The sequence below is a fragment of the Phyllobates terribilis genome, unplaced genomic scaffold, assembly GCF_046119375.1.
Source record: "Phyllobates terribilis strain yellow unplaced genomic scaffold, ASM4611937v1 Scaffold_2__4_contigs__length_985480577, whole genome shotgun sequence".
Taxonomy (NCBI): domain Eukaryota; kingdom Metazoa; phylum Chordata; class Amphibia; order Anura; family Dendrobatidae; genus Phyllobates; species Phyllobates terribilis.
Window position 1 is genome coordinate 479,473,907 of NW_027362762.1, and position 27,224 is coordinate 479,501,130.

Genomic DNA, 27,224 nt, shown 5'->3' on the forward strand with positions numbered 1-27,224 from the left:
TGGAGTAAAACCCCCTTTCCCGGTCCTCCGGCGGAACCGGAACCACCACACCCTGCTGCAGAAGAGTGTCGATCTCCCGCAGCAGTGCGGCAGCCAGCTTGGGCTCGGACGGGATGCGTGACTGGCGAAACCTGTCCGGGAGTCGAGAATGAAAAACTCTATGAAAATAGCCTGCCGACATAACCCACGTCACCCAGGCGTCCGATACGTGGGATGCCCAAAACGACCCGAATTGTAGCAGACGACCTCCCACCCGAGAGCCCTCGGGTGGGTTCCTGGCGTCAGTCCGCCTTATCGGGCTTTTTGTCAACCTCCCGTTTGTCCTGACGGAAGTGTTGTTTCCAGGGAGTACGGGATTTCTGGGTGGTCTTTTTCCCGGAAGATGAGGGACAACCCGATCTCCAAGAGGGCTGACGGAACAGTCCCCTGGGCCGAAAGGGCCGGCGACCACTACCTGCAATTGACTTGCCAGACGTAGAAGCCGCTACCTTCCGCTGCGGCAAAGCCGAATCCTTGGCCTTTGCCTTGGCAATCAGCTAAGTGAAGTCTGAACCAAAAAGCTGACCACCCTTGTACGCCAGACTCAGCAAACCTTGTTTGGATACTGCGTCTCCAGTCCATTGTTTAAGCCACAGTGCTCTCCTGACTGTGATGGCCGAGGATTGAGCCCTGGACAGAACCGAAGTAGTATCCAGCACTGCGTCCCTGCCATATCGGGCCGCCTCTTCCAAAAGCTGGAAGAGTCTTTCCACTTCAGATGGCGGATCCAACCACCGCAGAGAAGCCTCACCAGCCCACACGGCCCCCAAGGCCGCTCGGAGTCCAAGACCCGCGGCCTCGTAGATGGAACTCGCCGCTAACTCCGTCCTTCTGTCTAGCGGTTCCTGTAGACTCGCCTTCCCTTTAACAGGAAGCAAGGAGGATTTGCTCAGCTGAGACAATGGCACGTCCGCTACAGGAGAGGGGACCCAATTAGCGATCGTCTCCGTGGAGCAGGGATACAGGGCATCAAAGAACCGCAACCCCTGGAAGCGTTTATCCGGACACAGGCGTTCTTTCTCCACCGCCTCGTTAAGTTCATCATGCGCCGGCAGTGTCTAATGAGCCCGACGCGACTCCTGATACAGACAGGCCGACTTGCCAGGCCTCGTCACCTCTTCAGACAGCTGTAACGCTTCCCGCATGGCTCCAATAAGAGCATCCACGCGGCCCGAAAGCGAAGCAGAGCGACCCTGCCAATCCTCTTCATCAGAATCGGAGATCTCATAAGCAGAGCTAGTCGGTGATTCCGAAGCCTCCGATGCGCTGCGCGGAGGAGACAGCACCACCACAGGCCTGTGGCGCTTCTTGCCTCATGCAGTCGGTTGGGACTTAGCTGATACCCAATGACCCAGGAGGTTAGACAGACTGTCTATGGAGCGAGTGAGCGCCTCCACTTTAACATCACTGAGACCCCCGACAAGTGTCGAACCTGACGCCGTCGAAGACCCCGGCGCATTAGATACATGTGACCGATCCTGAAGCGGGCCGGAAGAGAGGTCTGCGCCCCCTGGACCCTGATCCGACATGCCCCCCACGCAGCTGCGAGCGTCGCGGATAAGGCGGTAATAACCCTTTACAATGAGTACAGTAACCGGGAATGTGTGATTCCGTTATCATAGCCTGTTCCCCCCCAAAAAAACACCAAGCACTGAAGGGTTAAAGCTTCTCCTTAGAGGGAGAAAAAACTACCCCAGCTCTGCAGAATAAAGGTTAACCTATTACAGAAAGGGTTAACTGTTCTGATAAGGCCAGACCCCTAGAAGGGGTTAATGCTGCTGACCACGCAAAGCACCTTTGCCTTAAAAGGTCAGAGGTGTGCGTTCAGCAGAGAAGCAGCAGCGCTTTGCGCTGCAATGGTGAGAAAAAAACAAAGGAATCTTTTGCCTTAAGAGACAGAAGTGACTCACCAGCTGGCCGCGTTGTTCCTGGAGCCTGTGTGTGTGTGAGGGGGGAGCAGGGAGCAGGAAGTAATGCAGAGGGCCCGTGAAGAAGGAGAAGGGGGGGGGCGGGGACAGCTTCAGCGCGCTCTTTTCGGGGCTTCTTGCTTGAGGCTATGATGGCAGGCAGCCAAGAGCGCGAAGCCACGCCCCCCGACACTAACGGAGCCCGAGCTCCTCTGTCCCTGCTCCCCTGCCACCCGGGGAAGAGGAGAGGGCTGTGCATCACCAGCTACTGTTCTCTGTGCTCAGCCAGTCATGGAATCTGCCCGCATGTGGGTCTCTGAGGGTCTTGTGATTCCGGCTCGGGGTGCAGCAGGAAGGAAGCACCCGTCTCCTCAGCAGTCAGGGCCTTACACCGGGGTGCTGTACCCCTCTGCCTGCAAGGACAAAAAGGCAGTCACCATTCTGCCAGTAACAGCGGCTGCCGCAGCAGCTGCTAAAACACTCCACACACACAGAGGGCACTTACCCAGCTGAGCGCCACATGGACCCCCAGGGATGTGTGGCGCCATGGCCCTTCGTTCCCCTCCACGGCGGAGCGCGCAGGGACCCCACATGAGCGGTGTGCGTCTCCGCCAGGGAGCGCCCTGCATCCCCCGGGGCCAGCAGGGTTCTGTGGGGACCTCCTTAGGGGGTACGCAGATCCGCCAGGGGAGGGCCAGGGGTCCCAGCAACGCTGAGACCCCCTGAGACCTCTAGACCATGGGGGGTCTAGGTCTCCTGGTTAAAAATAAAAAATTCTTCTGAGGAGCTGCAAAGGCAGCGACTATCCTCTGCGACCTCAAATTTTAGACTGAGGAACATGGGAGTAGGAGGAGCCTAAGTTGGAGGGGCCGGTCGTCACTTTTTCTAATCTGAGGTGAACTATCCCTGTGGGGCTCCGCCTACCCACTTGTAATGGATCTGTGTCTCCCTTCCTTCCCTTCTGCTGCTGAAAAACAGTAATAGTGTCTCGCTGACTGTTCAGACACAAATATATCTGTTTAAAAGATTCTGGTGTAAGCCAGATAACTAGAACTGTGGTTTTGCAGTTCCACGGTTCAAATCTCTGTATTATGCAGCTTTTGGCCTTTTTTCCGTAAAAAAAACAGTAATAGTGTCTCGCTGACTGTTCAGACACAAATATATCTGTTTAAAAGATTCTGGTGTAGGCCAGATAACTAGAACTGTGGTTTTGCAGTTCCACGGTTCAAATCTCTGTATTATCCAGCTTTTGGCCTTTTTTCCGAAAAAAAAACAGTAATAGTGTCTCCCTGACTGTTCAGACACAAATATATCTGTTTAAAAGATTCTGGTGTAGGCCACATAACTATAACTGTGGTTTTGCAGTTCCACGGTTCTAATCTCCTTTTTGTTACCCTTTTTCCATTGATAGTGCGAGTCTAAGCTATTTTACTTCATTTACAGTAGGCAAGGCGCGTGGCAAGGGACGTGGAACTGGACGTTCTGGTGATGGTGCGTGTAGAGGACGGGGCCGTGGCCAAGGTGAAAATGTGCCACAACCAACAGCCACATCTTCTCGCTCCCACTTCTTGACTGAATTACTAGGGAAGCACACTACAACACCAGTAATGCGAACTGATCAGTGTGATCAGGTTATTAATTGGATAGCAGATAATACTTCCAGTTACCTGGGCACCACCACCTCCGGTCTGTCTTCCACATGATCAAGTTTTAGTAGCCATGAGTCTCGACCACATACTCCTCCTCACCCTGATGCTCCTTCCTCCCACCATACCGAGTGTCGTCAGCCAGCAACTGATCCCACATTTGGACACTCTGAAGAGCTGTTCACTGGTCCATTTCCAGATTTGTGCCCCTCGCCTGCTCCGCTTGAAGTGGTGGAAGAGGAGATCCCATGTAGCGATGGCCAAATATTTGAACAGCCACGGCCACAAGAAGTCGATGCTGGCAATTTGTCACAAGAGGTAGACGATGACGAGACACAATTGCCATGAAGTGAGGATCGTGGTGTGCAAGTGGAAGAGGAGGAGGTGGTGGATGATCTAGTAACTGACCCAACGTGGCAGGAGGACATGCAGAGCGAGGCCAGCAGCACACAGGGAGAGGGAGGCAGAGTACCCCAACAGGTAGGAAGAAGCAGTGTGGAGGCCGCACACACAAGGCGGGCAACAGTTCCCCGTAACATCAACACGAGGGACGTTGCCAGTACAACCGGTAGGCCTTCCAGAGTCTGGAATTTTTTTAAAGACTCTGCTGATAAACCCAAAAAGGACATTTGTACCACCTGCCATGCCAGCATCAGCAGGGGTGACAAAACTACCAGCCTGACCACCCCAGGGCGAACCCCAGGGTCCACGACCAGTGTCAGCGGGTGTCACCACTACTTCTTCCGCTGTTGTGTGTGTAAGAGAACCCCCTGTTGTGCATGCAAGGCAATCCCCTGTCCATACTGCATGCAAAGATACCCCCTCCTCTCAGTCTTCACTTGTTATGGCAGTTTCTCAAGAAACAGCATCAACGTTCACATCCACGTCCCACCGCAGCGTTCAATTGTCCATATCCCAGACCTTTGAACGAAAGCGCAAATTGGCAGCCAACGCCCCACAGGCCACAGTCCTAAATTTGCACATTTCACGACTGCTTGCGTTGGAAATGCTGCCTTTTAGGCTGGTGGAGACGGAATCCTTCCACAACCTTATGGCGGTGGTCGTCCCTCGGTACTCGGTCCCCAGCCGACACTATTTTGCCTGGTGTGCCATCCCCGCACTACACAGGCACGTGTCCCAAACCATCTGCCGTGCCATCAACAATGCAGTTACTGGGAGAGTCCACCTGACAACGGACACGTGGACAAGTGCTTGTGGCCAGGGATGGTACATCTCCCTGACGGCACACTGGGTAAACATCCAGTCGGACCTTGGGACGGAACACATCCTCCCCACACCGATGATTGCGGGCCCTATGTCAGTCAGAGTTGCCCCCACAGTGTGTAGCTCCTGCGCATCATCCTCCTCCTCCTCATGTTCAGCCTCCATCTCAAGCTGGAAGCACTGCAGTACTGCCTCAGCCAAGCGGCAACAGGCTGTGCTGAAACTCATAAGCTTAGGTGATAAACCTCACACTGCTTGTGAGTTGTGGACAGCTGTGAAAGAGCAGGCAGATCTGTGGCTGAGACCGCTGAACCTACATCCAGGCATGGTCGTGTGTGACAATGGCCGTAACCTGGTGGCGGCTCTGAGGCGAGATCACACACGTACCATGCCTGGCTCATGTGCTTAACCTCGTGGTTCAGCGGTTTCTTAAATTGTACCCCAAGTTGCCAGATCTGCTCGTCAAAGTACGCCGCCTGTCAGCTCATTTTCAGAAGTCGGCTACAGCTTCCGCCGCCCTTGCTGTGTTGCAGCAGCGTTTGCAGCTTCCGTCACACCGACTGGTGTGTGATGTCCCCACACGTTGGAACTCTACCCACCACATGTTGCAAAGGATTTGTGAGCAGAAGAGAGCAGTTGTGGAGTACCAGCTGCAACAAGGCCGTCGATATTCAGGTCAGACTCCACACATAAGACCTCAGGAATGGACCTGGATGTCTGACATATGTACCATCCTGACAAACTTTGAGGGGTCCACCAAGATGGTGAGTGGCGATGACGCCATCATTAGCGTCACCATCCCACTTGTCTGCCTTTTGCAACGCTCTCTGCAGATAATTAAAGAGGAGGCATTGCAGCCAGAGTATGATGAGATGGATCAAGAAGCCGTAACAGGCGATTAGACACAGCCCAGCCTCATCTTATCCCAATGTGCATTGGGGGACAATGAGGGAGAGCAGGAGGAGGAGGAAGAACAGGAGCTGGTATCATGCACTGTAGACGGTAGTACCTGTACAACTGTCATACCGTCGGTTCAGCGTGGGTGGCCTGAGGACAGTGGGGAGGAGGAGGAGGAGAGCATGGTCAGTCGTCATCTTGGTGAGGACACGGAAGTATTGCCCGTTACCAGTCTGGCATGCATGGCTGACTTTATGTTACGCTGCCTTAACCGCGACCCTCGCGTTGTTAAAATGTTGGGTGACAGTCATTACTGGTTGGTGACACTTTTAGACCCCCGCTACAAGGAGAACTTTCACTCTCTTATTCCTGAGGTGGAGAGGTCTACAAAAATGGGGCAGTACCAGAAGGCCCTTGCTGCAGAACTGTTAAAAAAATTCACATCTGAACACTCTAGCGGCAGAGGTCACAGTTCGTTGCCCAACCAAGGAGTACAGGCGAGAGAGACGCAAATCCAATCCAGCAGAGGCAGGGGAACACTGTCAATGTTCTGGGACAGTTTTCTGAGACCCGCCCAGCTTACAGGCCCTGAGGCGCGGGGTACTCTCACAAGGAGTGGAAAGTTTCAAAAGATGGTGAGGGAGTACCTTGCCGAAGGTACCAGCGTCCTCCGTGATTCCTCTGTGCCTTTTAATTATTGGGTATCCAAGCTGGACACTTGGAATGAACTCACTCTGTACGCCTTGGAGGTCCTGGCCTGCCCTGCCGCTAGCGTGTTATCGGAGCGTGTTTTTAGTGCCACTGGGGGAATTATAACTGATAAGCGCACTCACCTGTCAACTGACAATGCTGACAAGCTGACCCTTATCAAAATGAACAAGGGCTGGATTGGGTCAGACTTCTCATCACCACCAAATGACAGCAGAGTAACATAAAGTCAAATCCACTGTGTTATTTCGGAAGGTGTATTCCCATGCACCGCTTCACACCCACACATGGGTATACGCTTCCTCATTTCGGCTGTATTTTGCTCTTCTCCTTATCCTCAGCCTCCACCAGCACTAAACCACCAGGGTGACCGTGGTCCGTGTTGCCAGCATTCCAAGTTCCTCCATCCTAATTTTTGGCAGCTTTTGCTTGGAAGGCATAGGCAAAGACTATGGGAGACCCACTCCCCATTTATGGGAATAATGTTTTTAATATGCTGTACTGCATGGCTCTTGTTTGCCAGCATTGCAAGTTCCTCCGTCCTAATTTTTGGCAGCTTTTGCTTGAAAGGCATAGGCAAAGACTATGGGAGACCCACTCCTCAATAATGGGAATAATGTTTTTAACATGCTGTACTGCATGGCTCTTGTAAGGGGCATGAAAACCGTCTCGTTAAGCTACTCTGAACTCCACGTCTCTTCCAAGGGGCATTAAAACCGTCTTGTTAAGGTACTGTGACCTCCACCACTCTTCCAAGGGGCATTAATATTGTCTTTTTATTCCACTGCGACCTCCACCACTCTTCCAAGGGGCATTAAAACCGTCTTGTTAAGCTACTGTGACCTCCACCACTCTTCCAAGGGGCATTAAAATCGTCTTGTTAAACCACTCTGAACTCCACAGCTCTTCCAAGGGGCATTAAAACCATCTTGTTAAGCTACTGTGACCTCCACCACTCTTCCAAGGGGCATTAATATTGTCTTTAAATTCCACTGCGACCTCCACCACTCTTCCAAGGGGCATTAAAACTGTCTTGTTAAGCTACTGTGACCTCCACGTCTTTTCCAAGGGGCATTAAAACCGTCTTGTTAAACCACTCTGATCTCCACAGGTCTTCCAAGGGGCATTGAAATTTTGTTTTTAATTACTTCTAACCTCCACGACTCTTATAACGGGCATTGCATTTCCTCCTAATTTTAGTTAGCTTTTGCTTTTCAATGCATATGCGAACACTAAGGGAGACCCACTCCCCAATAATGGGTAGAAGGTTTTTAGTACGCTGTAATCCACATCTGTTGCAAGGGGCATTGCAGTTCCTCATAATTTTTGGAAAGCCTTCCATTCACTGCTTAGACCAACAGAGTACAGGAGAGAGGAGACAGTTGCTATAAATGGAAAAAACGGTTTAGTTAAGGCCCTCTGACCTCCATGTCACTTCCAAGGGGCATTGGAGGGCCTCGAAATTTTTGGTAGGCATTGCACTCACTGAATGCCCTATAACTGTGTAGCCAAACAGCTCCTTTTGGTACAGAAACATATCCTACAAGATATGTGTGGTTGACTGGCCTGATATTGATGTGAATGGTCCCTGTTCCTCCTGCTCTTTCTCCTTTGCCACCACCTCATCCATCATTCATCACCTGAAGCTTTGTTTTAACGGGAGTCATAGAACTGGGATAGTAGCAGGAAAACATCCAGCAATCCTCGGAGGAGGTAGGATATGCGCCAAAACGCTGACCACCTCAGGCCTAGCCGCTACTACATACATGCGCTTGCATTCCAAGGAACAGAAAGCTAAGGAGATGGATGGCCTCATGATCATGAATAATTTACTCGTTGTGTAGGAGGCTGACCACTGCTGCTGTCTACCTTCTGAACTTTGTGTGGAAGCCTGATTGACCCAAGACCCGCAATCCTCTATGTCTGGAGGACGTGTTGCATCCCAGTGTCCAACTGTGTCCCGGCTTCCACTATATTAACCCAGTGTGAAGTCATCAGTCAGATGGACCATCCCTGGCCACATTCACTTGTCCACGTGTTTGTGGTTAGGCTGTCCTTCAAATAGGGGCGGCTGGGGACCGTTTATGGACACACGGCCGCCCCCTGGTGGCTGGGGACCAAGCGAGGACTCCCGGCCGCCGGGCGGCTGGGGACTGAGTATGGATACCAGGCCGCCGACGCAGCCATGATGTGGTGGCCAGATTCCGCCTCCACATGCCTAAGAGGCCAAATTTCAAGTGCAAGCAAGCAAGCAGTATGGTATTGCAGCCTGGGGGTGGGTGGGTGGCAGGCTGCATACTTTCACTTGCATTGCAAGGAATGGGGGAGGTACAATTGAACACTGCCCTGGGACAAGGACTTGCACGGGGATAGTTGCAAGTCTGCATCTTCTGATTCGGCAAGGATCACTTCTGATGGGCACACTTTTAGGCAGTGACCTGGGTGTCAGAGATGCTTCCAGGGGTCTTCCCCATGCTGTTCCCATGTCTTTTCAGCACTGTATGCATGTGTCACACAGCACATGGCCAGATAAGGTTGTAAAATGTTAAAATTACATTTCTCTGTGAATGCATTTGTCACAGTTGAAAGCAATACAAAAGTGCAAAAACGCATAAAAAATGCTACTTGTGAACATAGCCCAAGGTGTGGAGGAGTATTTTTGTTTTTGGTGGTTTATTTTACCTTATACACAAGTCTTTACCCTGGAAAGGAAGTTCCTTAACATATTTCACAGGAAAACTGTTTCAGTTTTGTTTTTGAACGTTTTATTGGGAGCCCGTAAAAGTGGCTTAATATCTCTGACCACGTTGTTGACAGTAGTGACCTGGGGGTCAGAAATGCTTCCTGGGGCGATCCCCATGCTGTCCCCATGTCATTTGAACACTGTCACTATCGTTTTGGGCACTTTTTAGGCTTTCTACAGACTGCCGCGGGAGCTGCCGCAAAAATGCTCGGGTCTCCCATAGACTAACATTGGGCTCGTTGCTCGGGTCGAGCACCCGAGTATCACGGTGAGCTCGGCCCGAGTTTCGAGCACCCGAGCATTTTAGTGCTCGCTCAACACTATTCATCACCAAATTGCTCCTGTATCATTGGGACAAGTTGCTCTTGGAGACTGTTTAGATACCATTCTTTATTCACGCCATTATTAATAGGCTCAATTGTGATTGAGACCATTTTCCTTGGATGAAAAGCAATCCCACATATGACTGGTCTCAGCATGCTTTAAGGTTTGCATGACATTAGACTCATGGTAGCGCTCACCTTTTCTTCTTTGGAAAATCATTCTTCCAGTCTGAAAAAGGCTTCATCAGAGAAAATAACTTTACTTTACCCCAGTCCTCTGCAGTCCAATCCCTGTACTTCTTGCAGAACTTAGGTAGCTTATTTGCTGCCCTTCTTGACACCACGCCAGCCTCCAAAAGCCTTTGCCTAACTGTGTGTGCAGATTCACTGACACTTGCCTGCTGCCATTCCTGAGCAAGCTCTGCACTGATCTTGGACCAATCCAGTAGCTGAATCCTCTTTAGGAGACAGTCCTGACACTTGCTGGAGTTAGTTGGGCACCTTGAATTTGGGCACCCCAGCAAATGAATCTCTTTCTTTGAAGTTCTTGATGATCCAACAAATGGTTCATTTAGGAGTAATCTTACAAGCAGCAATGTCCTTGCCTATCAAGCTCTTTTGATGCAAAGCAAAAATGACTGCATGTGTTTCCTTGGCAGTAACCATGGTTCACAGAAGTGGACAACGATTTCAAGCAGCAGTCCCATTTAAAAACAACCAGTCTGCTTTTATATTTCAATCAGCATGACAGTGATATTAACTGCCTAGTCCTTGTTAACACTTTCTCCTGAGCTAACCAGAAGATCACTGAAATTATGTAAGTAGGTCATTTTGGGGCAAGGCTGAAAATCAGGTTTTTGTGATTAAGTTAATTTTCATAGCAAGGAATTACTTTGCAATTCATCTGATCATTCTTCATAACAATTTAGAGTTCATACCACTATGAAAACTGAAGCAAGAAACAAAGATTTGTGTCAGTCTCAAAAAAACGTATGATTTAACTGTTCACGCTGGGAGAAATTTCTGGCTAATAGCAAACACAGAGATATGAAAAGAAAAAGGGAGATAAGTGCATACAGTACTAGTAATAATGTATTTTAAAAGTGAAATCAGGAGTTGAGGGGGTTGCTCATCTGATTGGGTTGTGTATGTCACAACTCCAATAAATGCCCATAGATTCTTCAGTTGCTGCAGTCACATCTGCAGATAAAGATGATCTTCTTCTGCATGAAGATTGAGGAGAAGTAAGAGATAGATATTCTGGTAGACCGAGTAGTTTCACGTGTGGTAATATTTCCAAAAAATTTTATGAATACACTTCAGATTTGTTCCAAACCCTTTCTCGAGGGATATACAGTACAGACCAAAGAGAATGCCAAGAGTATGCAAAGCAGTCATCAAAGCAAAAGGTGGCTACTTTGAAGAACCTAGAATATAAGACATATTTTCAGTTGTTTCACACTTTTTTGTTAAGTATATAATTCCACATGTGTTAATTCATAGTTTTGATGCCTTCAATTTGAATGTACAATTTTCATAGTCATGAAAATACAGAAAAATCTTTAAATGAGAAGGTGTGTCCAAACTTTTGGTCTGTACTGTATAGTTCAGGGAACTACTACTTTTTCACAGCAGCATGGTCTACCAGAACGTCTATCTCCTAATTCTCCTCAAACACAGAGATTTAACACAATAAGAACCTATTCTTACAATAGTTACGTGACAGTCCCACTTCAGTAGAAGCAACAGGAAAGAAACCAGGCCCACAACCTTTCAAATTCACTTCTATTAAAGTATGACTCACGGTAACGAAAGATGTACTTCCTAAATCATGCAAACTTTGTATCAGATCAAAATCTTATAACTGGTGTGCTTCTAAGATTGCATTGCTAAAGTTGTCATCTTGCACTAGTCAGAAGTATGTTTAGGTTTTTTTAAGTTTAGAAGGAAATACTGAAAATAGAAGTCGGTGATTTATGACTGCTCATATAACCCAGTCTTCTCTAGGTCTCTAGAATTTCCCACAACATTTGGACACCAGAAATAAAGGGAGATAGAGCTCCACCTACTGATATGACACAACGTCTTGCTGACTATGGGTGCATTTACACTGCACAATGATCGAGAACATGTGTTCTTAGGAAAGCTTATAATCATGCACTTGCCAATGAACAGGAAAAATGCTTTGTGTGAAATGATCTGTGGTTTGCTTAAAAGATCATCGTTCTCGACACAACATTGTACTGTGTAAAAGGACCTGTGCTCCTGAGAACAATGGCAGCCTACGTGCACAGAACGATCTGTTACTGATCGTTCTGCATGCAAATTAAATCCAGCCTGCTTGTGTAGACAGGGTATTAAAACCTCACCAATCAGCAAACAAGTAGCTGATCGGTGGCGACTTAACGCCACTGATTAAGCAGTGTAAATCCCGCCTTAAGGCCCCATCACACATAACGAGATCGCTAGCGAGATCGTTGATACGTCACGGTTTTTGTGACGCAATAGCGATCTTGCTAGCGATCTCGTTATGTCTGACAGGTAGCAACGATCAGGCCCCTGCTGTGAGATCGCTGATCGTTCCAAAGCTTCCTGGACCATTCCTTGGCAGTGTGCATCGCTGTATTTGACACCTTATCAACGACCTCGTTAGCGATTCAGAACTGAGACAGGTAGGCGTGCATAAATTGGACTTTTCCGCGCCCCTCGTCCCCGATTGGTGGTCGCTACAGCGTTCTCATTTTCCGCCGTGCATAAAGAAGGCAACAGAATAGCGATTCCATCCATTGTTTCTGACCTCGTGCTGGATTGCAGATCCTAGCAGAATTCTCTGGGCTGTTGATATCCGTTCATTCGACTGAGTCCTGATTTTGCGGATCGTTGTAGCGTTCTCCGGCTGTGACTGGCCGTACGCAGTAGCGTCCACCAATCGGAGATAAGGGGGCGCGGAAAAGTGATTTTATGCACGCCTTTGTGACACAGTACAGTCCCTATCAAGGTGTGGATCGTTGAAATAGCTGCTATGTGAAAGTGTCCCAACGACCGCCGAGATCGTTAGTTAGATCGCTGGGGCGGCCGAAATTGTTGGGAAGTTCTGCATGTTTGACAGCTCCCCAGCGATCACGAAACAACTCTCCAGCGATCCCAAAACCGTGACGTAATAACGATCTCGCTAGCCATCTCGTTATGTGTGACGGGGCCTTTAGTTTACGGTTTATTAACCTTCTCTATTTTGAATAAACACGATCCTTTGTTAAGCCATGTTCACATCCGAGTTGGAAGCTTCGGTGCAGATCTGGCCAAAAATACAGTACAAAATAGCGCATGACACCGTGATTGAATCCCGACAGATCCCATTAGAGTGAGACGCAGATGGAAAGAGAGCTTTGCAAAGTTAAACAACTATTAATCACGAGGCCTCTTTCTATGAAAAAAAGGGCTAATTAAGGTGCACAGCAACACCATTGCCATTATGGCTACAAGAATCCATATAGGATTTGCACCCTTGAAACAATAGAATCCATGGTTTTCTATACCAAATCATGCTTGTTTATGTGACATTATAACATAATACTTGGTGCATGAGTAGAAATCCACTTTGGAAATTAATACCAACATAATATGCAGTAGATGTATTGCAATGTAATTTTACCTTGGGCAATTCATCGACAGTGCATAAGTGACATTTCAGTCTTGGAAATAGACTTTCTTCAGAACCTCAGATTGCGTAATATAGTTATATCTGTTGGGATGGTAGAAGGTGGTAGCGGTTGTTGTCAGAATGGCAACTACCACATTACTACGATGTTTTGCCATCCCATAATGTATAAGAATGATTTAAATATAACATGACTATATCAACAGAAACACCTTAAAATCTTGAAATTACCTGGTTAAGACTGTCGGAAAATCTTAGTGACCTTGAGTTGAATCCTTTCTTTTCTGATTCAGCAATATACACAGTCTGATATTTTGTTGGAATGGAAGAAGCAGTAGTAGGCATCCTGAATTCTGAACAAAACAGTCAAAAGAAAGCAGTTATTAAGGGAAAACTTCTGTATATACAGTAATTGTATGTTTAGTAAAAGAAGATTCAACATTCTATAAGTATGATATCAGTGATGTGCCATCATTGGCAGCATGCCTATGAGCTGGGGTGGGCCGCTGCAGAACAGCCCTGGTGGCTTACTCCTAATTGTCCCTAAATCCACATTTCATGTAGAAAAGGAGGATTTATATGGTGTAGGCTCACGTGCTGAGTCTGCTCAGGTGCTGACTGTTTTACACAGTAGACATCCACCAGTAATTGTGCCAGTTAGAGCTAGCTCTGAAGGCAGCACTTTAATCCCTTAGATGCTGAGGTGAACAGTAACCAAGGCATCTAAGTAGTTAGACAGGGAATGCGTCATTGGGCCCCAGCAATGCAATCGCAGAAACGCGATCGGTTGCATAACAGCAACTGGGAGCCCATGGAGGGGCTAACTCAAGCCTCCTCCAATTTTCGACAGTATGTATGAATTTGTATGATACATTTAATTTTATAATGTGATGCAACCAACTGAAGCATTGTGATATAGTAGTAAATACAAATATAGCAATTCCTGATATAAACTTATCATTGGAGGAAGTTCAGCCTTTAGCCTCAGGAACATTTAGCTAATAATACACTTAACCATTCAGAAATGTGAACACAATACCAGCAACAGACATCAGAAAACATATTCTCAACAACCAATGTTTCATTTTACAGAATAAGGAGGAACGATTCTCCTTGTGGAGAGTGCCAAGCGGTGTGGGGAGACTTACAGGCCATGTAACGTTCTATAATTCTCCTTACGCCAGCTTGGCACTCTCCATAAGGAAAGACATTAATTGTTAATTAAACACCTGTCAGGGGCCTCTCATCCAGCCAAATCAGACCTCTTGCTTGGCACTGGGGAAGGGTAAACATCCCATAACATGGCTCTGCAAATGGAGTGTCAGGTTTGGCTTTTATCTTAAAGGGGTTTTCCCACGAACAAAAGTTCATTTTAAAAATTGTCTGTGTCTGACCGTGTATGGAACATACCACATCTCCTGGACAGGGGAGTGTTAGAACCCTCCTGTTAGTTTTTTTCTATTTTGTTGGTCACATGACTTTCTGCCTATATATTCCAGCTCCACCCTTATGGCCTTGTTGGACTTCAGTGTTACATTTACTCTTTAGCTAGCCAGGTGCCTTGTACCTAACTCTGTAGTTTGCTTGGTCCTTGGACCACTAGTACTTTTTGTTTGTTTGTCTTTGCTCTGCTTCTATTTCTGCTAGGAGGTGTCCAACTATATCCCAGTCCTTAGTTCTTGTAGGGACCCCTCCCTTATATCTATAGGTCTGCGTTCAGACTAGCCGAGGACTTAGGAGGGTCTGTTCACAAGGAACAGGTCCCCCGCTGCATCGTAGGGAATCAGCTTAGTCCTATTGTAGGGACAGTTTTCCTATCTTTCCTTAGTGCTTGTAGCAGTTCATAACAGTAAGTCCAACCAGAAAAAAATAAAACACTCTAAGGAAAGAAATTCCAGATATCAGCATGGTGTCGGTTCAGGAGTTGCCTGCAGGGACTGTCTTTGGAGGTGGCCGAGCTCCAGCAACACGTGAGTAGCTGCCCTGGAGCGCATTTTGTCGAACCGAAGGTAGGACTGCCAGATTTCTTTTATGGTAAACAGCAAGATTTTTTTTCCTTTAAAAACGCTTGTTTATTATATTTTCGTTTAAGTCCCAGATCCTCGGGGAATGAATCACAGCGCATTGGGTTTATAATGTCACTTTTGCGCAAAGAACCACAGGGATGGGCCTTTTCTCTACAACCTAATGATCCGTGTTTTAGGTCTGTGGAAGATTTTTTTTCTGCTATGGGGTTGTTGTATGATGATCCTGATCGAGTCTCATCTGCTGAAACTGAATTAAGACGTTTGAAGCAGGGATCAGGTGATGTGGAAAATTATTGTACATACTTCAGAAGATGGTCGGCTGAAGTGGAATGGAATGACTCAGCATTGAAATGTCTGTTTCTTGCTGGTCTAGGTGAAAGGGTTAAGGATCTACTGATTGCCTTCCCAAAACCTGGAACCTTGCAGGAGGCAATGCAATTAGCTATACGTGTGGACAGGAGACTGCGTTCTAGGATTAATGAAGAGAAATCTACTGCTATGGCAGCTCCTAGTTTTCAGAGGGTCTGCTCGGAAGGTAGAGAACCGATGGAGATTGGGGCGATGTCACCCCACTCTCAGGAAAAATACCGCAGGTTTGCTAAGGGATTGTGTTTTTATTGCGGTAAATCTGACCACTTTATTAAGAACTGTGTGCTTCGTTTGAACAAAGAAAAAAAAAAAAAGAGGTCAGTTACGCCCGTATAGCTTGTTTAAACTCAAAAGGAGTATTTCTTTCTGGAAGCACCTCATTCCAGGAGGAGTTGATTGAATTTCGGGTATTTGTGGATTGTGGTTCTACACTCAATGTGATTGATAAGGGATTTTTGGAAAAATTTAAATTAGAATCCAAACTTTTGTCATCTCCTATTTCTGTGGTTGCTGTTGATGGCTCTCCCTTGTAATGTATTACTCACAAGGTTTTTGAATTTCCCCTCACCATTAATCGTATTCACCAAGAGAATTTGGATTTGGCGGTATTAAATAATTTGCCTTCTCCAGTGGTTTTGGGGTTACCTTGGTTAAAATTGCACAATCCTGTACTGGACTGGTCTACCAATGAAATTAAGTCTTGGAGTCCTAAGTGTTATGATAAATGTTGTAACGGTCGCATTGCTGCGGTGGAAAGAGGGGAATTACCTGTACCTATTCAGGATTTTTGGAGGGTTTTTTCTGAGGAGGAGTCGCAAGTTTTGCCTCCTCATAGGGACAATGATTGTACTATTGAGTTTGTCCCTGGAGCTACTCTTCCCAAGAGTCGCTTATTTAATCTTACTATCCCTGAGAGAAAGGCCTTGGAGGAATACATACAGACAAGCTTGGCCGCCGGTCACATTAGACCTTCTAAGTCACCTGTGGCTGTTGGATTTTTTTTTTGTTAAAAAAAAGGACGGCGGTTTACGTCCATGTCTGGATTTTCGTGAAATTAATAAAATTACAGTACGCAATTCCTACTCACTGCCATTAATTCCTGACTTGTTCAACCAGTTAGTGGGGGCCAAGTGGTTCTCTAAAATTGATCTCCGGGGGGCATACAATTTGTTACGTATGAAGGAAGGTGATGAGTGGAAAACTGCTTTTAACACTAAGGTGGGTCATTTTGAGAATCTGGTTATGCCTTTTGGTCTTACCAACGCACCAGCGTTTTTTCAGAACCTTATTAATGACATCCTAAGACCGTTGATCGGTAAGAATGTGGTGGTGTATTTGGATGACATTTTGATTTATTTGCCGCATCTGGAGTCTCATTGGCAGAGCGTGCGTGAGGTGTTGCAGCTGTTGAGTGACAATTCACTTTTTGCTAAGCTGGAGAAATGTGAGTTCGCTGTGCAGAGAATTAGTTTTTTGGGCTACATTATCTCCAGCGAGGGCTTTGAGTTGGACCTGGTGAAGGTTCAGGCGGTGCAGGAATGGCTTAGGCCTATTGGTTTGAAATCGATACAGAGATTTTTGGGTTTCGCCAATTATTACAGAAAATTCATTAAGAATTTTTCTATAATTGTTAAGCCGCTGACCGATCTCACCAGGAAAGGTGCGCATACGGTCCAGTGGACTACTGAGGCCATTGAAGCTTTTGTGTATCTCAAGGAGAGGTTCAGTTCTGCCCCCATCCTTATGCAGCCTGATGAGACCAAGCCTTTTTTGGTCGAGGTTGATGCTTCTTCAGTGGGGGTCGGTGCTGTTTTGTCTCAGGAAAACAAGGATGGAGTACATCCTTGTGCTTTTTTTTCAAAAAAATTTTCTGAGACCGAACTTAATTACGATGTCGGTAATCAGGAATTGCTGGCGATTAAACTCGCATTCGAACATTGGCGTCATCTCTTGGAAGGTGCTAAATTTCCCATTCAGGTTTTCACTGTTCATAAGAATCTGATCTATCTTGATGCTGCCAAGCGCTTGATTGCCCGTCAGGCTAGGTGGGCACTTTTTTTTTCGCGGTTTAATTTTTCTGTTACTTACATCCCGGGTACCAAGAATGTAAAAGCTGATGCTTTATCTCGCAGTTTTTCTCCCATGGTTGGTACCGAGGAGGAGGAGAGCATTTTACAGGAAGGTGTTGTGATAGCAGCATTGGACTCCGTTTTGGAAGATGGGATTCTGAAAGCCCAGGAGGAATCCCCATCTAACACTCCCCATGGGAGGTTGCTTGTGCCTAGGAACTTTAGGAGAGATTTGTTTGTGGAGTGTCATGAGTCTCGGTTGGAAGGTCATCCAGGAATTTCGGAGACTAAGAGACTTGTCGGTCGCAGTTTTTGGTGGCCTGGGTGTGAGAAGGAAGTCATTAAGTGGATGCGTCAATGTACTGTGTGTGCTAGATCTAAGTCTTCACATGCTCCAGCTGCGGGGTTGCTTTGCCTTCTGGAGGTTCCTAGTGCACCTTGGACGCATCTTGCTATGGATTTTATTACTGACCTTCCTGCCTCTGAGGGTTTCACTGTCATCTGGGTGGTCGTGAGACGTTTTAGCAAGATGTGTCACTTGGTTCCTTTCATCAAACTGCCCTGCGCTAAGACACTCGCTAAGGCTTTTGTTAAGGAAATTGTCAGGCTCCATGGCGTTCCTACCGACATTGTTTCTGATAGGGGACCTCAGTTCATGGCTCGTTTTTGGCGTGCCTTTTGTGACAGGTTGGGAGTTCATTTATCATTTTCATCTGGATATCATCCGGAGTCTAATGGACAGACGGAAAGAAAGAACCAGGATGTTGAACAGTTTTTGCATTGTTTTGTGGCTGACAATCAAGAGGGGTGGTCTGAGTTTCTGCCACTGGCTGAATTTGCTCTTAACAACCATACATCCTCTTCTGCTGGGTGTTCTCCTTTTTTTTGTTGTACTGGGAGACATCCGTCGTTTGGGTCATTCTCCAAATTGGTATCGGCTGTGCCGGAGGAGGAGAATTTTTCCGGTGATTTGGAGAGAGTTTGGACTGATGTACATTGTAACCTTCAAGAGGCCAACAAAAAATCCAAGAGGTACTTTGACAGGAAACGTCAAGAGGTTTTGTTTACGGTTGGTGACATGGTTTGGTTGTCCTCTAATTATCTGCGGTTGAGGATTCCTTCTAAGAAATTGGGCCCGAAGTTTGTAGGGCCGTTTAAGGTGCTTCAGGTAGTTAACCAATCTGCTGTTAGGTTGGAGGTTCCTACCTCCTGGAAGATTAATCCGGTGTTTCATGTTTCCTTATTGAAAAAAGCTGAGGTTTCGGATAGGGACGCCACTGTCTCTGTTCCTCCGGTGGTGGAGGACGGTGAATATGAAATTTCTCGCATTCTTAATTCTAGATGGCATAGAGGGAGATTGCAGTATCTCGTCGCTTGGAAAGGTTTCGGTCCCGAGGATAACTCCTGGGTAAAGGCGGATGATGTCTCTGCTCCTAGACTTGTCGGAGCGTTTCACAAGAGGTTTCCTGATAGACCTGGGCCTGGAGGTTCCGGAGGATCCTCATAGAAGAGGGGGTACTGTTAGAACCCTCCTGTTAGTTTTTTTCTATTTAGTTGGTCACATGAATTTCTGCCTATATAATCCAGCTCCCCCCTTCTGGCCTTGCTGGACTTCAGTGTTTCATTTACTCTTAAGCTAGCCAGGTGCCTTGTACCTAACTCTGTAGTTTGCTTGGTCCTTGGACCACTAGTACTTTTTGTTTGTTTGTCTTTGCTCTGCTTCTATTTCTGCTAGGAGGTGTCCAACTATATCCCAGTCCTTAGTTCATGTAGGGACCCCTCCCTTATATCTATAGGTCTGCGTTCAGACTAGCCGAGGACTTAGGCGGGTCTGTTCACAAGGAACAGGTCCCCCGCTGCATCGTAGGGAATCAGCTTAGTCCTATTGTAGGGAGAGTTTTCCTATCTTTCCTTAGTGCTTGTAGCAGTTCATAACAGGGAGGAAGCAAAAGACAATAAAGACATTACAGCAGGGGATCACAGAGGATTCATTTTATGAGGTAAAATATTTCACTGCTTGTTTTTAAACAACATTTTACCTCACAAAATGAATCCTCTGTGATCCCCTGCTGTAATGTCTGCATACTGTTTTGCTTTCTCCCCTGCCCAGGAGATGTGGTATGTTCCGTACACGGTCAGACACAGACAATTTTTAAAATGAACTTTTGTTCGTGGGAAAACCCCTTTAAGTCATGTGGCAAGGCTAGTTATCAAATCGGCTACTACCACATTACTACAATGTTCTGCCTTTCAGGATTGCTGTTCCAATAGGTGGCATTATAGTTCAAGTCCTCTTTCTCTCTGAAGATACAATTCGCATTTTACAGAATACAGACTGCCATCAACAAAAGTCTAAAGGGTCAGTTTCCACTAAAGTAGCTCAAAACTAGAGTTTCAAAGTCATTCAATAAGTTTTCAGATAATAATGAGTCTGTCAGTCATAACTAGAATATATTAACTGAACTGACAGATATACATTAGTACTCCTGAAAAGCGAGTTCATATGACTAGGCTGTGGGTATCCTCAAATTTACCAGAGGCCTACAGGAGTCTTCACATAAACTAAGGTACATACCAAACTGCAAGGATTTTCATATAGCTGGTTGTATTGTTAATAGTTAGTAACTTGAGAACTGTCTTCTTGAGCCCTTAATCTGATATCCATACTCTACCGAAAAATGCATTCAGTATCATGTTAAGGATGTATACAGACAGTGGCTGGTGACCGGTTCATGTGCAGCTTTAGGCCAGATTCATACATCGAGCCTTACCCTTATTCATTCTACAATCTGGCTGGACCATAAGATACAAGCACTTATCATGCTTTGTGTCGCCCCTATTTTCTCAAAAGATCGTAACTGTTCTGAATAAAACTTTTACCCCTCTTGTTTGAATTGTTGAATTATACACTGCTCAAAAAAATAAAGGGAACACTTAAACAACAGAATATAACTCCAAGTAAATCAAACTTCTGTGAAATCAAACTGTCCACTTAGGAAGCAACACTGATTGACAATCAATTTCACATGCTGTTGTGCAAATGGAATAGACAATAGATGGAAATTATTGGCAATTAACAAGACACCCTCAATAAAGGAGTGGTTCTGCAGGTGGGGACCACAGACCACATCTCAGTACCAATGCTTTCTGGCTGATGCTTTGGTCACTTTTGAATGTTGGTTGTGCTTTCACACTCGTGGTAGCATGAGACGGACTCTACAACCCAAAGAAGTTGCTCAGGTAGTGCAGCTCATCCAGGATGGAACATCAGTGCGAGTTGTGGCAAGAAGGTTTGCTGTGTCTGTCAGCATAGTGTCCAGAGGCTGGAGGCGCTACCAGGAGACAGGCCAGTGCACCAGGAGATGTGGAGGGGCTGAAGGAGGGCAACAACCCAGCAGCAGGACCGCTACCTCCGTCTTTGTGCAAGTAGGAACAGGAGGAGCACTGCCAGAGCCCTGCAAAATGACCTCTAGCAGGCCACAAATGTGCATGTGTCTGCACAAACGGTTAGAAACCGACTCCATGAGGGTGGTATGAGGGCCCAACGTCCACAGATGGGGGTTGTGCTCACAGCCCAACACCGCGCAGGACGTTTGGCATTTGCCACAGAACACCAGGATATAGCAAAGTCACCACTGGCGCCCTGTGCTCTTCATAGATGAAAGCAGGTTCATACTGAGCACATGTGCAGACGTGACAGAGTCTGGAGACGCAGGGGAGAGCGATCTGCTGCCTGCAACACCCTTCAGCATGACTGGTTTGGCAGTGGGTCAGTAATGGTGTGGGGTGGCATTTCTTTGGAGGGCAGCACAGCCCTCCATGTGCTGGCCAGAGGTAGCTTGACTGACATTACGTACCTAGATGAGATCCTCAGACACCTTGTGAGATCATATGCTAGTACGGTTGGCCCTGGGTTCCTCCTAATGCAGGACAATGCCAGACCTCATGTGGCTGGAGTGTGTCAGCAGTTCCTGCAAGATGAAGGCATTAAACTATGGACTGGCCTGCCCGTTCCCCAGACCTGAATCCGATTGAGCACATCTGGGACATCATGTCTCGCTGCATCCACCAACGTCACATTGCACCACAGACTGTCCAGGAGTTGGCGGTTGCTTTAGTCCAGGTCTGGGAGGAGATCCCACAGGAGACCCTCCACAACCTCATCTGGAGCATGCCCAGGCATTGTAGGGAGGTCATACAGGCACGTGGAGGCCACACACAATACTGAACCTCATTTTGACTTGTTTTAAGGTCATTACATCAAAGTTGGATCAGCCTGTAGTGTGTTTTTCCACTTTAATTTTGGGGGTGACTCCAAATCCAGGCCTCCATTGGTTAATAAATTTGATTTCCATTGATGATTTTTGAGTGATTTTGTTGTCAGCACATTCATCTTTGTACAGAACAAAGTATTCAATGAGAATATTTCATTCATTCGGATCTAGGATGTGTTATTTGAGTGTTCCCTTTATTTTTTTGAGCAGTGTATATTACTCTATAATGTGTGACATTGTTGGTACAAGTACCCTCTGAATTATAACGTCAGACTATGGTAAACCAGTGAGTGGAGTCTAAAGGATTCTGAATTCTTCACTCTAGAACCCTTGAGAGCAGGTATGGACTTTTCTATAGGGAATAACCACTTCACCACCCAAGGAGTAGTCTCTATAAGCAATTTCTGATGTACGGACGGATTAAAGACACAATTCGAGATCAGAGCAGGTTGTCAAATATTCTCAGAAGAAGCTATTTCAGGAAAATGCTGGAAGTCGCTTTCCTGAGGTGGCTTCTGCGGTCGCTTTGCTGCGGTTATGGTGGTATCTCTGCAACCAGCAGCTTTCACGCTATACCATTAAGTATAGAGAACAGGCAGCTTCCAAGTGCAGTGCAGTCCATTATGCACGGGGTTCTTCAGAAGACTCCTGGCTGCTATAGCAACTCATCGGCACACAGCAAACGTGTTGGGAGATCCAAAAGGCGCATGGAACAGCATTCTCCCCGGTAATCACAGTGTAAATGCTGAATGTAAGTGAGCTCGCCTCCCGCCTATAAGAGGCTGATACTGCCATTTTCTGCCAGAAAGCCTCTGAGCCCGCTCCATATATCCGCTCCTGACTTGCATTGTACATGTACAGCTGATGTCAGGAAGGGGCTATGGTGTTGTGCCAAGTTTAGAAGTTGTCCCATATCCACAGAATAAAGGATAACTTCCCGATCACCTTGGGTCCGACTTCTGGGACCAACTCTGATCCCAAGAACTGGGGTTTTGAAGAATCTCTTGTGAATGGACTGGTGGTCGATCATGCGCACATCTGCTTCATTCATTCTTAATGGGAGTGCCGAAGACCAGCTGAACACTGTGCTCGGCTACTGCAGATGCTCCTATAAAAAATGAATGGAGCATGGGTGCACATTATAGACCACCACTCCAATGAACAGCTCCAGCTATCGGGATTGGTAGGGGTCCCAGTATTTGGATCCCTAGAGATCGGAAAGCTATAACCCTATTCGATGGATTGGAGATAACTTATAAACTTGATACAATCCCTTCAAGAACAATCTTCAGTGTAAAGAAGAACAAGGAGTCCTGGATGTGATGATATGGCCCCCACAGAGCTCTTATCTTAAAGGGAACCTCTATTATAAAATAACACTATTAACCTGCAGATGAGGAGTTAATCGTGTTCTGAGATCGTGTGGCACTGAGAGCCCCACTGCCGGGAGGAAATTAACTTTATTTTCCCTGGCAGTGTGTGGTGTCAGATTAGCTCATTATCTGCAGGTTAATAGCGTTATTTTACATGACATGTTGCCTTTAACATCATCAAGTTTGTCTGGAATAACATAAAAAGACAGTAGGATTTGCTCACTTCCTACATCCACAGGAGATCTGTGGATAGTTCTCCAAGATGTTTGGAACAAGATCCCTCAAAAACTGTGCCTTCAAACAGCATCAGTTCTTCTAGTTACACTCGCACAAAGGATGATCACACCAAATGTTGATTTGATTTTGATTTCTTTTTTGTTTACGCACTCCGCATTGTGTTAATTGATAAAAATAAACTATTAACACTTTTATTTTTTAAAACATTATTACTCTCACTTTCCACACCTGCCTAAAATTTTTGCATACTTCTGTATAGTGACAACTTTCTCACAAATTTCCTGTGTTATATAGAATAGCCGGAAAGCAACAGCTACGAGTTATGGAGGTTATGTTCAAATTCTTGTCTCTTTCTGGGGGGTATTTTGCTACAGCAAGAGATTGTTTTAGACATTCCTAATAATAAATCATATACACGGATTCGACTCATGACCCTCTTGCCGGAGGACAGAAATGTGTAGTTTTACATTACGCCTGTCATAAAAGCATTTCATGGTTCAACCTTGCCCTCTAGTGACAGCATGGAGGAAGCATTGTATTTTACTTCAATGTTCAGCACATTAGTCATTTTTGTTATTTAGCCTTTGGTTCAAGGTACAATTATGTATGGGAAATATTTGGTAAGATGAAGCTGCAGAAAATAGTTATTATAACATGCACACCTCCACAGTACCGCATGTAAGGGAACATGCCACAATTTTGTCAAGTTGCCTGAGCTAAAAATCTTTGCATGAGCCCATGATTATATATAGATGATATATTACAGACTCAAAATACACACACGTTTCAGCGTTAAAAGGGTCTTCCAAAAACTGGGGGGAAAAAAGAAAATGTTACTATCAATAAATTCCTAAAAACCCTCAATTAGCCAATCACCCTCTTTGTGTCTAGGGACGTAATCACTGTAGTACCTCTCCTATTAACATGCCAGGATGAGTTTCTGTCATTGTAAATAGACAGCAGCCATTTTGATTTACTACAGTGTTTACTCCCTTGGACAAAAAAAGTGTGGTTTGCTAATTTAAGAAATTTAGGACTATACTCCTCAATGTTGAAATTGCAGCAAAAAGGAGAATTTGTGAAATTATGGAGATCACAGGATCAATAGAGAAGTTAATGATATGCAAATTAGGAAAAGATGGAAACATTTTTGAAAAGATCTCAATTTATTCAGTGCCACACAGAAATCCCTGCACTTATACAACTTGTTATGCTGTCAATGAAGTTCAATGGTTGTCTTAGGAATGTTCTACCACTATGAATGCACCCAAATCATCAAGATCCGCTGCTGGCAGCTACCTTTGCAATTGCCGATTAATAATGTCCCAGATGTGCTCGATGGGAGACAGGTTCTCAGCCATGGTAGCACATTTAGGCCATGCACGTTGCTCAGAATAGCACGAGAAACATGTGGCCTTATGTTGTTGCGTTGAAAACGGCTCACTTTGGAGAAATAGGCATACTATTGGTTCCACCACCAAATCAATGTAACGCCGAGCTGTTAGTCTGGAATGAAGACTAGAGAGGTCCAGCTTCCGTATATTATGCCACCCTGCACTACTGCTCCCCTGAATATTCCGTGTTTCTGTTGGGTTTCTTTTGTAATCCACGATTTGGTTGCACAGATACTGGCCTTTTTTTTACTCAGCAATGTGAATTTAAAATATATGGCTCCTGGAGTGAGTCAAGAATTAAAGGAAATATGCTGCGTTCGCATCAAGATGACAAAATGGCTTATGACAGAAGACAATCATGTTTTTCCAGATTCATCATACAATGGATCGAATCAGGGCCCAATGGACCCCACTAACTTATAACGCTATCTGTCAGGATTCTGTGGTTTTCGCCACTTGCCTCACCATTAGGCTACAGTCACACGTTCAGTATTTGGCCAGTATTTTACCTCAGTATTTGTAAGCCAAAACCAGGAGTGGAACAATCAGAGGAAAAGTATAATAGAAGCACGTCACCACTTCTGTATTTATCACCCACTCCTGGTTTGGGCTTATAAATACTGAGGTAAAATACTGACCAAATACTGAACGTGGGAACGTGGCCTCAGGCTTGAGCTACATGATCGATTTGGTGGCAACACTGGTCGCATGCCCAAAGATTGCTGCTATATTGCAGCCAAATTGCAACCCCTAGGGTACTGACTTTTTGAAACTTGCTTATCGTGGTCGCAGCACCCTAGGGTCACAATACGACCTATTCACCAGCATTATGCTACATTGTATCAGCGACACATAGCGATCTTTGGCTCCGTGACATGTTGCGGCCAAAGTTGCCATGTAGCCCTGGCCTAAAAGTGACTGAATCCAGAACCCGAGGTCTAACAACATGTAGCCTTAGGATTAAAACACACAATGATCAGATCATTATTAGGAAGACGGACATTTATAAAGAGATATTCTTCCTAGATCATGCAAAAAATCTCTTAAATTTTCTCAGAGAACAAGCGTAAAAATTCACCAAAACTGCACTGCGCAGCTAACATCCAAGGCTGTATTCATATGTGACACAGTGCTATATAATATGATGATTGTAATATATTAAGAGGGTAAACATTTTGATTGGAGTGCTTCTTTAAAGGGAGATCCCTTTAACGTGTCTAAGCATCAACAGGCAGGTAGTTGCTAACTACCAGCTTATTCTGCTCGGCACCATTCTTTGCCATCACAGACCGCTAATGCCGATGATTCAGCTGCTCCCTCTAATCAGAGCAGCTCTTGTTCTTCCAGGCTGCTCTGTCGAAGGGCTGTGAGTGCGGACGTCATGACGATTGACAGTGGGCTTCCCCTGTTACCCAGTTAGGCATCGGGGCTCCGGCTGTCAATTAGCTTGATGTCGGCAATCCCACCCTGTCAACAGAGTAGAGCAGAAAAGAAGCCATCGCTCTGTTGACGTGACGTCAGAAGCAGCTGAATCGCTGGTGAAGAACGTCATCAAGTACAACAAGCAGGTAGTTAGCAACTACCTGCTTATTAGTGCTTAGGCACTTTTTATTTTTTTTTTACAAAATCCCAGATATCCCCTTTAATTGCATTGCAACTTGCACTATACCTTTAACATAAGCTAGAAGTTTCCTCATTCACTCGTTAAGGTACATACAAAAAAATGAGGATTTCTATCTTCTACGTTTCTGTAGCAAATTTATGAAGAAAGGAAAATTTTGTTTCTTTTATCACTTACAGTGTACATGAAATAAAAGGGGTTGTATAGTTTAGAAAATCCATACCTATGTGCCCCATTATGCATACTTGCCAATTCTCTGACACAATGAAGAGCAGGTAAGTCTCCTGAGTGCCACGGCCTGACGGCAGATACTCACCTGTCCTCCTTCTTTCAGGAAGAGGGGTGAGTATCTGGAGAGTCTGCTCTGGTTTATGTATTTATTCAGGGGCCTATATTCATATATTGGATGTCTTTACTTTGGGTGAGGAAGGTCTAGACAGCAGTTGGTATTACATTAAGGCAGGGGGTGGGGAACCTTTTTTCTGCCAAGGGCCATACCGTCCTTCGGGGGCCGATCGCGCGCTAACTCTGCCCACAAAATAAGTCCCGACGATGGCACTGGTGTCAGGATGTAATATTTCATGGCACGCACCTCAGCATTCATTGGTGAACACCGCGTGCGTGCTCACAGAGCAAGAAGACATTAATGGGCCGGCGGCTGGCAAAATACAGCTGCTGATGCATGCACTGTGGTCCCTGGGAATCTGCCTGGAGG

General features: G+C 46.0%; 1 protein-coding gene across 6 annotated transcripts in view; it reads right to left on the bottom strand.

Moving 5' to 3' along the window:
• The window catches only part of STPG1 (sperm tail PG-rich repeat containing 1), a 164,161-nt gene that overhangs the window by 115,271 nt on the left and 21,666 nt on the right, over nt 1-27,224 (bottom strand). For all 6 annotated transcript variants that reach the window (XM_073665812.1, XM_073665810.1, XM_073665813.1 and 3 more), the window contains exon 2: nt 13,377-13,498. In XM_073665812.1, coding sequence (XP_073521913.1) covers nt 13,377-13,490 — 114 coding nt within the window. In that variant the 5' untranslated portion in view covers nt 13,491-13,498. The remainder of the gene's footprint in view (nt 1-13,376; nt 13,499-27,224) is intronic.